The sequence below is a fragment of the Pristis pectinata genome, chromosome 21 (genome assembly GCF_009764475.1).
Source record: "Pristis pectinata isolate sPriPec2 chromosome 21, sPriPec2.1.pri, whole genome shotgun sequence".
NCBI classification, from domain to species: Eukaryota; Metazoa; Chordata; class Chondrichthyes; order Rhinopristiformes; family Pristidae; genus Pristis; species Pristis pectinata.
In genome coordinates, this window is record NC_067425.1 from 14,476,165 (window position 1) to 14,491,065 (window position 14,901).

A 14,901-nucleotide genomic window follows, 5' to 3' on the forward strand; every position below is an offset into this window, starting at 1 on the left:
AAGTGCCTTCTGCCAGGGGATACTGCAATGTTAAGCTTGTTGTAGCTGTGTGGGGGATGCATAACTGTAGCTGGGAAGCACATGCATTGTAAATTGGCTTTTCCCTGTTGGAAAGCAGTTTGACCTCCACTCTCTCCAATGACATGGATGAGCTTAGGACTCCCGAAGTGGTCAGGTTAACTTAAAGTGGCACTTTTTCCCTACAGTATGAGTAGGATATAGTGCAATTTATCTACAGTGGCTGACAATAAGCACGGTGCAAAATGCTCCGTGTTTGTTGCGTGTTAAAGATGCAAATATATTAATGCTTTATAGTGAAAATCTATGGAGGAAAGAGAAGAACATCTGTTAGCGTGTAAGATTCCTATTTTTCATGCACCAGATGAAAAGGATCACAATCATCTGCTTTGACCATTGGAGGTGAATCTCTGCATCACTCACTATTGTCAGCCTAGACAAGCTGATGACATTACCTGCACTAAGTAAAACATTGCGGGCAGTTGGGTGCCATGAAATAATCCCGACCCTCTTCGAATGTCCTTCCAAGACAACGATGGGATCCGTTATAGAGCGGACAGTCATGTGATCTGGGATCTGCCAGACCTGTGAGGAGGAGGAGGAGGAGGAGGAGGAGGAGGAAGACAACATCTGGTTAGAAAGAGTTGTATTAATAAGCTGGGCAAACTGTTGAACTCAACTGAAGTGTACCCAAACCCAGTCAATGGTTTCCCCAAATCACTTTTAGATGTCATACCACAAACCAAAGCCAAGTTACACTTTAGTAATTGTGAGGGCCTTTTGTGGGGTAATAATTTAGCAAATAAATCTCAGGATGCCTTCAGATACTGAGAGAGAGCGAGAAGAGAGAGCGAGGAAAAAAAGAGAAATACAATATTTGTGTCTTACAATGTCCTGGTGGTAAATCTTTTATATTCCTACCCTATTTCTCTTCTCTTCTCTGGCTTTTCACAATCAAGGAATATGCATCAGTGCCTAACATACTCTGGTCTCAGCAGTGATGTGTAGGAGGTAAAAATAACTAGTCTTTTTTAATGCCACCACACTGGATTAGTTAAAATGATCAGAGACCTTAAGTGAATGATCAGCGATCACATCTGAATTTTTTTCCTTTCCCCAATAATCCAGAGTCTTTCAACATGTGCATTTACTATTTTCTGTAAACTAGACATTACCATACACCTAGCTATTGTAAATCCATCAACCATAACATAACCTCTTTGCTTAAATGGATTCACGCACTTCCAGCCCTGTTAACTACCATACATCAAGCATCTGCAACAACCTCCACTTATAAAGCTCTTTCAATGTAGCAAAATATCCCAAGGTGCTTCATAGAAAAATTAGCAAACACAAGTTGATGCTGAGTCACATAAGGAGACAGCTGGTCAGATAACTAAAGATTTGGCCAAGAACAGCAGGTTTTAAGTTGCTTCTGAAATGGAGAAAGAGAAGCAGAGAGATTAAATGTGGAAATTTTGGGCCTTGGCATCTGAATGTGTGGCTGCCAATGGTGGAACAATTAAAGATGAGGGATGAGAAAGAGGCCAGAATTTGAGGTGTACAGATTTCTCAGGCGGTTATATGGCTGATAGAGATTACAGAAATTACAAGACTGTGGAGGGATCTGAAATAAAGGATCAGAATCCTTTTAGGCAGTAGAGATGGCAATTAGAAGAGGGGCTGTCAAAATGGCCTTTAGTAATGCATCTTCAGTTGGTACACAATGCAGCTGCAATGTGTGTCAATAGTGGAGGAAACGAACATTTAAGATGGGAAATGGTGTGCTAATCAATTAAGTTGCTTTACCTTAGATGTTGTTGAGGTTTAATTGGACAGTTATACTATTGCCCAAGTAATTTAAGAAGAGCAGGAATAGCAACAGGTTGAAAACAGATCTCTAAAACACAAGAGTACTTCCTAATCATAATCACCCTGTGCTGTTTACTGTTGAGCTGGTTTACTATCTGCACAAGTCCTTAGCCATTGATTCACTCCTTACAGCTGACACGTGGAACTTTATTTGCATTTACAGAAGGTTATGCGATAAGCTTTATCCATGAACATTTAGCATAGTATCTGTTCAAAGAATTCTATTAGAGCAATGAGGAATTATTTATTATTTACAGATTGCTTTGGCTGATCTCCTTGAAGAGTGTCAGTACATTCTGTACTTTGATACTGAACATTTTTTCCTTTACAGCCATTGAGCTGTGGTTCATATCTAGGTTCTTGACCCACTCCTTTTTGAGTATAGAAATACATTTAATAACATGTTCATGCTTTCAAATACTAAGAATAATTGCCAGATATTATTTATTCCCTCTTTCATTTCCTTAACAGATTGCAAGTATAATACAGCTCAGCCACTTTAGGAATGTTCAGGTGTACGTCTTTGCATCATTTGTTAATTTATGTGGCGTAAGTTGCTTCTGATAGTTCCTTTGCTAAATCTGGCAGAAAACATAACAGATCTTTCACGATACAAGCTTCATTGATTCCTTTGAAGCTCCTTGAGATGTAACACTGAACCTGTCATCTCACCATAATCTGACACAAAAGATCTCCTCAATTGCCCTGCTTGTGATGATATTGAATGTACCATCCAAGAGCTCTAAACTTAAGTCAAGACTTTAAGTCCTATCTAGCATAAGTATCTACAAGTACGCTCATTATAGGGAGATTATACTGTATCAACCTACACTTCAAGGACTATTTACTTCACTACTTTAGTCTCTACGGAAAGGTCTAGCTGTCAATAATCACTATTTCGAGCAGTAGGTCCCTCCTCCCAACCAAGGAGCAGATACTTCCAGCTAACGAACCAGTTTAAACACAGTTTATTTTAAGTGAGACACATATAATTCTAATAAGTAATTCTTAACAATGACTTGTAACTTACAAAGGATTTCCAAACACAAGTACAATTCTTACAAGCTAAAAAGCCATACCCACAAGTTGCAGATGAACAAGTCATCCGTCACAAAAACCAAAAACTGAGGAATGAATTCTTGGTCACCTTTCTGTAACCCCTTCTCTCTGTCATTCTCCCCCCCCCCCCCCTCCGCCCGACCCTGACTGCTTCCTGACATTTATACTGTTTTTTTCACTTAGTTGATATCATTGGCATGTGATGTTTTCTCAACCACATTTTCAGGCCAGGTGACTGGAGGGTTTAATTAAGTAAACGTGGATCCCATTGTTCTCTTGTTTACGTTGAGAGGCTGAGCAGGGAATATTGGTTAGAAGTTTAACTTAGCAAACAACAAACATCTTGAGCCTTGGATGATTTCTGCTGTTTTTGGAAAAGGGATTTTAGCTTAATGAGCAACCATTTCTTGACCTTTGGACAGGTCATGCTGCTGTGCTAAAAAGCTGAGGTTAGCAATAAACCTTTTTGGGGTCTGGAAAGTGAATATCCATCACACCCCCTTCTTGCTAAGTGGTGGTTTCTAGTCCAGCTAGTCCTTCCGGAAACTAGTTTTGAGATCAGACTCCTGCCAAGATTCCTCCTGGGAGCATAGTATCACTCTACCAACTGTTCCAGTAGGCTACCAGTACCAGAGGAGCTTTCTTTGATTGAATGCTCAAAGAACTCATTGAATACTTCCCAATATAACAGTTTCTGTGTGATCTCTTTGTAAGAGTATTCACTTCCTTAATTTCAGCTACACACATTTCTGAACTCTCAGAGGATTTTTTTAACCACCAACCATTTTATAAACACGCGACAACAACGCACCAATATTCATGTTACAAGTCCACTTTTAGTCCATCTTTAAAATTTTTCTTCTTCATATTTAGTTCTCGCTGTTGTCTTGATGCAAGTTTGGATTACTCTCTTTGTTACCATTAGTTAATCTCATCAACTGGTACTGTCTTTTATTGAGCCGAAGATGGTTCATTCCTTTCCACAGGAGTGTCCATGTTTCTCTGGATGCTGTGTATGATTTTTATTTAGATTTTCTAAAAATGAATCTTTTAAGTAAATTACTGATTTTTATTTCCTCAGATTGTATATTGCTATCTTCTTTTGCCCACAGATTAATAGTCTTATGTTCATAGATATTAGATCATAAAATCTAATATCTAATATCATTATTACATGATTCAACAGTATAAGTATGGGTCAAAACATTTATAGAGGCAGATTACCTTTACTTGTGTACTGAGGTGAGGAAGAGTACAATACTCCTGTTAAGGATTCTGTCTGTACTTTCACTTCTGGGTGACCAGAATAATGTATTAGAATATATGGTTTGGTTATGTCCCTCCCATAGGAGTGAATACCCAAGGGTGTGCTGTGGCTTGGCATTCTGATACCAACTATGCTATCTGCAGTTTCTTCCTGTTTGGATGATTCTGGACACCAATGTCCAGCTCTCCCTCCTTCACCCTTGTTAGAATTGGGCCTGATCGGGAAAAAGTGACACACCTTCCCAACTTTCATGTTTTTCCAGAAAACTTTAACTGAGCAAGGGCAACCCAGTCTGTTCTATCAAGCCATGGGATTTTGTCAACTGAATATATTGATTGTTCTTGTAACATTAAATATAACACAAATGGCAGTATCAGTAGGCCTAGTGGTCCTACCTGTTGCATTGTACATATGCAATAAACGCCTTTTCCCAAATATTAAGTAAGTAACAAAATACACCCAAATAATTCTACTTTGTGACCATATAATGCTCTGTAGGCCTCAAAGGCCCTAGGGTTACATCACAATTTCTGAAGAAGTTGCAATAAAATAGGTAAAACGGTTATCAGGAGTATAGCATTCCCCAGGGGTAGCCATTTTTCTCCTCCTGGTAAGTCTTTTACCACAGTGAAACATGACACACAAGATATAGTAAGACATATTGGTTTGAATACAAAAGTCAATGGGGTAAACCATGATGGTATAATGCCATCATTAGCAGCAAACAACATATTAACAAAGTATATTATATAAAGTCAAAAACCATATTATATAAAAAGTTACCCATGTCAGAAAATAAATATGTAAAATCCAAATGGTGAGTAGAAAATGTTTGTCAGCTCATCTTTTCATGGGATTGTGTTATTAGACCAATTATTCGCAAGAGATGCATCCCGAACCCCTCAAGATGAGGTGAGAAACGTGCATAGCCGTACGCAACATTAGTGATCAGGACTAGGAAAAGGAAAGGAGCAAGGGTAATGTGGTGAGGGTCGTCCCTGCTCTTCACTCTTCCAGGGTTGAGGACAAACCTGAGGAACAGGTAAAATGCAAGGATGAAACAGTGTATACCAAAGCAGACAGATGAGAGATAATCCATGGTGCCGCAGGTGGGGCATTGGACTCAGCGGAGGTGCCGCAGGTGGGGCATTGGACTCAGCGGAGGTGCCGCAGGTGGGGCATTGGACTCAGCGGAGTCGGAGTGGACCTGGTAGACAAAAAGCGGAAGTCAGAAAAACTTCAGTCCTTCCAGGCTTCAGTGTTCCAACAGAAGGAGCACTTCTGCTTTCCATCTTTCCATCTTATCTGCCCATGTAAAATCTGGATCAAGGGCTTCGCTGAACCATTTAGAATATAAACCTGTAGTACAGAAAACTGTCATGTTACCATTAACATTGTACAAGGGAGTGGAATAGTGGCCCTAGTTGAAGAAATGAAAATGTCTAAAGTCTTTGTAATAAGTATGTTCATATATTTGTTTGCCATAAAGGGAAAGTGCAATAAGATAAGATTTCTTTATTAGTTACATGTACATCGAAACACACAGTGAAATACATCTTCTGTGTAGTGTTCTGGCGGCAGCCCGCAAGTGTCGCCACGCTTCTGGCGCTAACACAGCATGCCCACAACTTCCTAACCCGTACGTCTTTGGAATGTGGGAGGAAACCGGAGCACCCGGAGGAAACCCACGCAGTCATGGAGAGAACGTACAGACTCTTTACAGACAGTGGCCAGAATTGAACCCAGGTCGCTGACGCTGTAATAGCATTACGATAACTGCTACACTACCGTGCCTGCCCTCCACCTTAACATCCCTCTTAACACGCAAGAATCATCATTAAAAAATTGTTTCTCACAAATGCTCTAGTCCAATTGTGTTAATGTCACGTCTCCATGACTGGGACCATTCAACAACACAGCAGTTTCTATATTTTTCTTCAAGTGTAGAGGGATCCATGTCAAGGGATTCCTCTATTAGTTTACCTTCAACATCTGGGCTGGAATCTTTCAGTTTTGTCAAGGTATCATTAATTATTCTCGCAAGTGATTCCTTGCTTTCCTATGTGTCTACGTTCATTTCTTCTGCAATGTGGTCAGAGTGAATATTTAAGTGGATGGGAATAATCACTTTGCCAGAGGCAAGAATTAAGGTTTCTAGTGTACTGGTCCACATATGACCAAGGGGTAAGAACTATTTGGTGACATTTAAATTGGAATCACCATTGCTCACAGATCTCCTAGATCTAATATTTTATGAGTCATTACGTTTAAGGGTGTCTGAGCCAGATGAGGCAATCTCTGTGGTAAATGCTATTTCATCCGCAAAAAAGCAAACGGTAAATAAAGCAGCATTGAATTATATTGTAATAAGCATAAATACTATTAAAAAATATAGCATGAGCAACATTCCTTTCTGGAGTTTGGGTGCTTCTTGCTCCAAAAACAACAACCCTTTTTAGGTGTACTATTTCTGGGTAATGTATCTATAAGATCTTCTTCAAGTGAAAAGGAATTTTTATGTTTCTTTTTAGATCAAAGCATGTGTCTTATCTATTCAATACATCTCACTTATCTCCCATCGGGATGTAGAGGTTCTATGGTAGAAACATGTACAGGTTTAATATAAGGGTTCCAACTCATTCTGGGGGTATAAATGCTGCTGGGGCAGGTTTAATGTTATCACTGGATTCAGATCTACTTGTAGTCTTATTTCCCCTCCCGACCTCGATTACCACAGTCCTATCATTGATAACCCGGGTAATGAGACAAGGTGATTTCCATTTAGGACGGAAACTAGGGTCAAAATTGTTTTTATGAAATTTCTTTTCTTGAATCCAGTCATCTTTTTGTGTTATCCAAATTTTCTCATCAGGTTCTTTTGTTATCTCGAGTTCCCATAAACTCTCTCAACTCCTTGAGTAGAATTTTATCAGGTGTAGGCAATGGTTGGACTGATTAAGCGATTAGGGGTGTATTTAGATGGACATTGAACATTAAGAAATAAGGTGTAACATTCTTATGTACTCCTATTTTTGCCAATGGTAATGTTGCTCACAGATAGCTGAACTTCAGGGACAAATGTAGCCCATCTTTTACCTCTAGAGTACACCAGTTTTGCCAGGGCCCTCTTAATCTCCTGATTCCTTCTCTCCACTGCTCCACTCGATTGTGGGTGGCATGGAGTGCTGTACTCCTCTTGTATTCCTGCCGATTCACACATGGCCTGAAAGCCTTTACCAATGAAGGAAGACCCTCAGTCTGCATGTAACGCAGGAGTGCCAGCGTGCAGGAGTACTGAGTTCTGAAATGCGGTGACGGTAGTGGTCTCACTACAAGAAGCGGTGGGAACTAACCACGTATATCCTGTACAAAGATCAACTATGACAGGAATATATTTGTTTGGTCTCCAATAAGGTGGGTTGTCATGGGATGCTAGAAATAGGCCTATATAATCAATTTGCCACACCTGAATTGGTGCGTTTGGTTTTATTTGTCTTTTAGAAGGTGGTCTTGAAACTGCTCCTTCTTATAGACCAGACATTCTTTACAATTTGCAACAAATTGCTTGCAAGCAGTCAACATGCAAGGCCACCAGTATAACATGGCTAATTTCACATAAGTGGCTTGTCCGCCACTGTGATTGTGTCCAAATCTTTGGTGGGCTTCTCGAATTAATTCTACCCTCTTATGAGTGGGAGGTATTTGCTTCTTATCTTTTTTAGGGCAGCATACCCAAACCTTACCTTCACCATCAGTTTCGTACTTGTACTGTGTTGGAAATCCTTTAGGAATGGGTTGAGTAGTATTGAGGAGTAATCTTAAAACATCAGCTTGATTACTTTTTATTTGTCGCTTAGTTACTACCATAACCCTGGCCTCCCTTACCAGAGGAAGGTCCATCCCGACAGCTTGTTTGGCTTGTTCATCGGCTAATAACCATAGCTGTGTAGACAGCCTGCAGTATGTCCTAACATGTGTGACACCTGTACTAATGGTCGAGTCAATAATAATTCATAGATATCTTTCCACGTGGACAAGTGTGGAAGCAGCTTTCCTCTACTTCCACACACTGTTCTCCATCCGGTAGTCGACCAGATAGGGAGCTCTCTAACTACTCAACCCTGACTTAATTAGAGTTGGTGCAGATCAGGACTGGTCCAGTTGTATTTACTTGTCTCAAGCATATCTCTAGAGCTTCAGCCTCAGCAAATTGTGCTGTATATTTCCTTAAAGGATGAGCTTGTAACTCATGAGGTTCAAATTCTGTTTCAGATAAAAAAATTTCCTTTTATAATCCCTGCTCCTGCTTGTAACCTAGTAGATTTATTTCCATGGACTCTCATTGCTGACCTGTCACAGTACCATATATCAGAGTAGTGTTTTGAAGGATGTTGTGCCACATTAAGCCGTGGAGGGCATCCTCCATGACTGGTAAGGATTGTAAATCATAGCTCTCAGGAAGATATTCCCATTGCAAAGTTTCATCTTGTAAAAGCATTTGCCATTTCCCATACCTAACCGTGGTAGCTCTCCGTTCATTGGTTGGTAACTTGTTATCATTACTTTTGGAGACGCAAATTCTGTTTGTATGATAATCGGTTTGTCTCCCTGCAATGGTCTTACTGCAACAGGTGTCTGAAACACCATAGTGAGACATCGCTCCAAAGGGGTAAATTTCTGTTCTGTTGGGGTGAAATTATATGAGGCACAGTGTACAGGGGCTTGTGTTTCTTCTCTTGCATTATAGCAGATGGCTATAGCAGATTTAGGAGAAACATGAATATGTAGAACAAGAGATTTTGTGAGGTCTCTTGTCTGGAGGTCTATTGCTAACTGAACTGCATTCATCGATTTTACTAGTGCCTCACAATCGTCTGGAGTAAAGACAAAAGGTTTTTCATTCTTTGGAGTAAATCTGTCCTACAATGGTTTTGCTAATCGGGCATAGTCAGGAATGAAAGCTCCCGCATAATTGAATAAGCCTAAAATTGATTGTAAACTTTTAGAGTCTTTGGATATCCTACCTGAGCGACCTTCTGTCTAAATTCAGGGGTTAAGCCACATCCTTCATTGGTAATTGACATGCCTAGGAAATCTACTTCTGTTCGGCAGAGTTGAGATTTTTTAATGTTAATTACATAGCATCTGTCCCTCAATTTCTTAATGATAGTCTCAATTTGTGTTAAATGCTCTTCCAGTGTATCTGCTGTGCAGTATACATCGTCTACATATGCACAAATATCTGGTATTCCCTGTAGTGTCTGAATAACTCCTGCTGAAAATATTTGTGCACTATTCCAAAAACATTGTGGAAGTCTGTCACGGATACTGTGAAACATCAGGGGCTGTAAAAGCTGTATAATGTCTGTCACTTTCAAGAATTTGGTGTGTCCAGAAGCCATTAGCTAGGTCTATGCAAGATTTATACTTTTTATGAGTTAATCCTTGATACCTTTGTTGTAATGACTGCTGTTGGGCCGAATTAGGCTCAGGTCTTCCTACACCAAATATGGACAAGTTAAATCGAGAAGGTTCTTTCATCAATACTCCTTGCTTACAGAGGGAGTCTACAATCCCTTGTAGAGATTGTTTTCCTCTATTTTCCAGGAATACACCACTGTTTCTGACATGGAAATGGATTGCATCCCTATATAGTTGGTTCAATATCGACCAACCCACAGTGGCTGGGGTGTTGTTGTAGGTGGTCATAATATTTGTACAAGACATTTTTAATTTCTCTCTGATAGTTTTATCCTGGTGGTGATGGTTTAACTGTTTCTGGATATGAACATCTCATTCATCCAGTGCAGTTGCATCAGGTTTTGGTTTGATAATAGCATAAATTCAATAGGAAACATTGAGTATTCCTATTAGAAGAGCCAGTTTTGTATGATCTGGGGCAAGTCGATGTAGACACTTTACAGCTACTTCTACCATTCGTTTAATCCCATAAATCTACCTGTGCATTTATAATGTTTGCTTTCACATTGCACCACAGTTGCATTTCAGCTGGTGTGAAACTCCAAGCATAGTATGACCACCTTCTCCAATAGTAGAATCATAGAGTCATAGAATTGTACAGTCTAGAAATAGACTCTTAAGCTCACTGTCTTTATGCTGACCATCATGCCATCTATACTAATCCCACGTGGCTGCATTAATTCCATGTCCCTTGCTCATTCATGAACTATTCCACATGCCTCTGAAACGTTGTTAATCTTCCTGCTTCCACATCTTCAAGAGGCGGTGCCTCAAGAAGGCAGCTTCCGTCACTAAGGACCCTCACCATCTGGGACATGCCCTCTTCTCGTTACTACCATCGGGGAGGGGGTACAGGAGCCTGAAGACCCAAACTCAACGATTCAGGAACAGCTTCTTCCCTTCCATCATCCGATTTCTGAATGATCCTTGAACCCATGAACGCTGCCTCGTCATTCCTTTTTTAATTGCACTATTTATTTATTTTTCTAATTTATAGATTCTTATGTCTTGCACTGTACTGCTGCTGCAAAACAACAAATTTCATGTCACATGTCAGTGATAATAATTCTGATTCCAGATACCAACTACCCCTTGTGCGAAAAATTTACCCCTCAGATCCCCTTTAAACTTCTTCCCTCTCACCTTAAATCTTTGCCCTCTGGAAACAGACTCTGGCTATCTACCCCATCTATGACTCTCAATTTTATATACCACTATCATCCTCCTTTGCTCCAGAGATAACAGAACCAGCCTATCCAATCTCTCATTATAACTCAAGCCCTCCCATCCAGGCAACATCCCTGTGAATTTTTTCTGTATCCTCACTAGCTTAATCACATGCTTCCTATTGGTATTGGTTTATTATTGTCACTTGTACCATGGTACAGTGAAAAATTGTATTGCATACCGTTCGTACAGATCGATTCATTACACAGTGCATTGAGGTAGTACAGGGTAAAAACAAAATAACAGAATACAGAGTAAAGTGTCACAGCTACAGAGGAAGTGCAGTGCAGGTAGACAATAAGGTGCAAGGTCATAAGAAGGTAGATTGTGAGGTCAAGAGTCCATCTTGTCGTATAAGGGAACCGTTCAGTAGTCTTATCACAGTGAGATAGAAGTTGTCCTTGAACCTGGTGGTACGTGCCCTCAGGCTCCTGTATCTTCTGCCTGATGGGAGAAGGGAGAAGAGAGAATGACCTGGGTGGGTGGGGTCTTTGATTATGTTGGCTGCTTCACCAAAGCAGCGAGAGGTATAGACAGAGTCCATGGAGTGTCAGTTAGTCATGTAGTCTCAGTTTCATTCATAATTCAGTCAGTCCAAACTCTAGGTTTAAGCTGCAGCTCCAGCACTATTACTTAACCTCACAATAACTCTAAATGGACTCTCATAAACTTACTTCCAAGCCTCTCAGTGGAAATGTGCATCCTACATTTGTCCTAGTAACCTCCAACAAAGTTGCAACACAATCTCCAACTCTCCAGGAGCAAAGCAGTAGGTTAAAAGTAGAAACATATTTTTGTTCATGTTTTACTCATCACTAGATGGCTTTTGTAGACCTTCCATTCCTAGTTTGTTGCACACATTTTAAAATATTTGTTTATATTCACTGTTACTTTTGACCTCCATATTTATCTGCTAGGGTCTCCTAGTCTTTTGCACTTAATCTTATTGTGCTTTTTCCACCTTAAATCCCTATTTGCTGTTTAATCATTTCTGAACCTCTTAAAATTTGCTCTGAAGCTTGCCCTGAGGGTTTCAACCATTGTTAAAACATTAAATCAGAGGGGTCTGAATGTTCAGCAATTCCAAGTTGATTATGAGAATGAAAGAAGATGGTAATAACTTAAAGCCTGTTGGAACAATGAAATTATCTATGATTATCACGTTACAACATCAAAATGAAATTTGTAGCTACTGGAAGCAGACTGCAATTTTCTCCAAATAATACACCAGATAATAAAAATCCTTAATGTAGTTTGCCCAATCTCCTCATGTTAAGAGTGGTTCTAATATTACCCCAAATTGCAATAGAGACATAGAATACAATTTACTGGTGCCATTTACTTTGAATTTGCATTTAATTCAAATTACACACTAAATTCCCACTTTGGTTCATTATTTATGTTCCTCAATTCAAATGATTGGATAATTCAAATTCATAGGTACAAAAAATGACTATTATCAGTGTTAGAATATCATGATTATCATTTTCTCTTCTTCCAGTTCAAAAAGAACAGAAGCAATTTTTTTATTATTGGACTAAATTAACTATTTCTTATGATGTCAGAGCTAATTATGTATACGCAATAGCCAATATCTGATTATAAAATGGCCTTCTGTTCAAGAGAGACAATTATTCTGTGCAATCATCTGTGCACAGTAAAAAGTCAATTTCTTTGAAGGGAAGGAAATAACGAAATAGCTTCTGAAATTTTTATAATAAGCTGAATTACTGCAGCATCTTTAAAATGAAGGGAGAACAAAGGAAGAATTGTATGAAAATCCCCTCATCAACCAGCTACGGACTACACAGTTCTGATTACTTACAGTCTGTCTTTCTACAGTTCACTTCTGATGCATTTTCCTTTAAATATCTGGGACTTAGTTCAAGCACTGGTGCAAGATATTCCACAACTAGGATATCAAAAACAAAACAAAAGAGCTGGTCATCGTCTTCAGGAAGGGGGGCAATGCAGATGCTCCCATTTACATCAACAGTGCTGAGGTCGAGAGGGTTGAAGGCTTCAAGTTCCTGGGAATGAACATCACCAATAGCCTGTCATGGTCCAACCACGCAGACACCATGGTCAAGAAAGTGCACCAGCACCTCTACTTCCTGAAGAGGCTAAAGAAATTCTGCAGATTCCCGTTGACCCTCAACGATTTTTATTGATGCACCTTAGAAAGATGCACCATGGTGGGTAGGAGAATGGGGACCAGGGTAATTGACTAGAGGTAATTGACATTAGATCTAGTTTTAGGTAATGAACCGGGACAGGTGACAGATCTATCGGTGGGTGAGCATTTGGGGGACAGTGACCACTGCTCCATAACCTTTAGAATTGTCATGGACAGGGATAGGAGCAAAGAGGACAGGGAGGTATTTTATTGGGGAAAGGCGAATTATGAGGCTATAAGGCAAGAACTTGAGAGTGTAAGTTGGGATGACATTTTTGAAGGGAAATGCACTATAGAGATGTGGTCAATGTTCAGGGATCTCTTGCAGGATGTTAGGGATAAATTTGTCCCGGTGAGGCAGAGAAGGAATGGCAGGGTGAAGGAACCATGGGTGACAAGAGAGGTGGAAAAACTAGTTAGGAAGAAGGCAGCAGCATACATAAGGTGTAAGCAGCAAGGATCAGACAGGGCTTGTGAGGAATATAGAGTAGCAAGGAGGGAACTTAAGAAGGGGCTGAGGAGAGCGAGAAGGGGACATGAAAAGGCTTTGGCGAGTAGGGTTAAGGAGAATCCCAAGGCTTTTTTCTCGTACGTGAAGAGCAGAAGGATGGCTAGGGTAAAGGTAGGTCTGATTAAAGACAAAGGTGGGAAGCTGTGCCTGGAAGCTGTGGAAGTGGGTGAGGTTCTCAATGAATACTTCTCTTCACCAAGGAGAGGGGTCTTGTTGACGCTGAGGACAGTTTTGGTAAGGGTAATGTTCTAGGGTATGTAGATATTAAGAGAGAGGATGTGTTGGAGCTATTAGAAAATATTAGGACAGATAAGTCCCCGGGCCCTGACAGAATATTCCCAAGGCTGCTTCGTGAGGCGAGGGAGGAGATTGCTGAACCGTTGGCTAGGATCTTTGAGTCCTCGTTGTCCACGGGGATGGTACCGGAGGATTGGAGGGTGGTGAATGTTTTCCCCTTATTCAAAAAAGGTAGTAAGGATAGTCCAGGGAATTATAGACCAGTGAGCCTTATGTCTGTGGTGGGTAAGTTGTTAGAAAGGATTCTAAGAGATAGGATCTATGAGCATTTAGAGAATCATGGTCTAATTAGGGACAGCCAGCATGCATTTGTGAAGGGAAGATCTTGTCTCACTAGCCTGATAGGGTTCTTTGAGGAGGTGACCAGGAAGATTGATGAGGGTAGTGCAGTAGATGTGGTCTACATGGATTTTAGTAAGGTGTTTGACAAGGTTCCACATGGTAGGCTTCTTCAGAAGGTCAGAGGCCAAGGGATCCAGGGAGGCTTGGCCATGTGGATTCAGAATTGGCTTTCCTGTAGAAAGCAGAGGGTTGTGGTGGAGGGAGAGCATTCAGACTGGAGGGCTGTGACTAGTGGTGTCCCACAAGGATCAGTTCTGGGACCTCTACTTTTTATGATATTTATTAATGACTTAGATAAGGGGGTGGAAGGGTGGGTTAGCAAGTTTGCAGATGACACAAAGATCGGTGGTGTTGTGGATAGTGTGGAGGGCTGTCGAAGCTTACAGAGGGATACTGGTAGGATGCAGAGCTCCGCTGACAAGTGGCAGATGGAGTCCAATCCAGAGAAGTGTGAGGTGGTACACTTTGGAAGGACAAACTCAAAGGCGGAATACAAGGTAAATGGCAGGATTCTGGGCAGTGTAGAGGAGCAGAGGGATCTGGGGGTTCACATTCATAGATCAGTGAAAGTTGCCACACAGGTGGATAGGGTAGTTAAGAAAGTTTATGGGATGTTAGCTTTCATAAATCGTGGGATTGAGTTTAAGAGCT

At 40.5% G+C, this 14,901-nt stretch overlaps 1 protein-coding gene across 2 annotated transcripts in view; it reads right to left on the reverse strand.

The window, feature by feature from the left end:
- LOC127581529 (coronin-6-like) overlaps positions 1-14,901 on the reverse strand; it is a 201,951-nt gene that overhangs the window by 36,096 nt on the left and 150,954 nt on the right. For both annotated transcript variants that reach the window (XM_052036015.1, XM_052036016.1), the window contains one exon: positions 474-603. In XM_052036015.1, the coding sequence (XP_051891975.1) occupies positions 474-603 (130 nt within the window). The remainder of the gene's footprint in view (positions 1-473; positions 604-14,901) is intronic.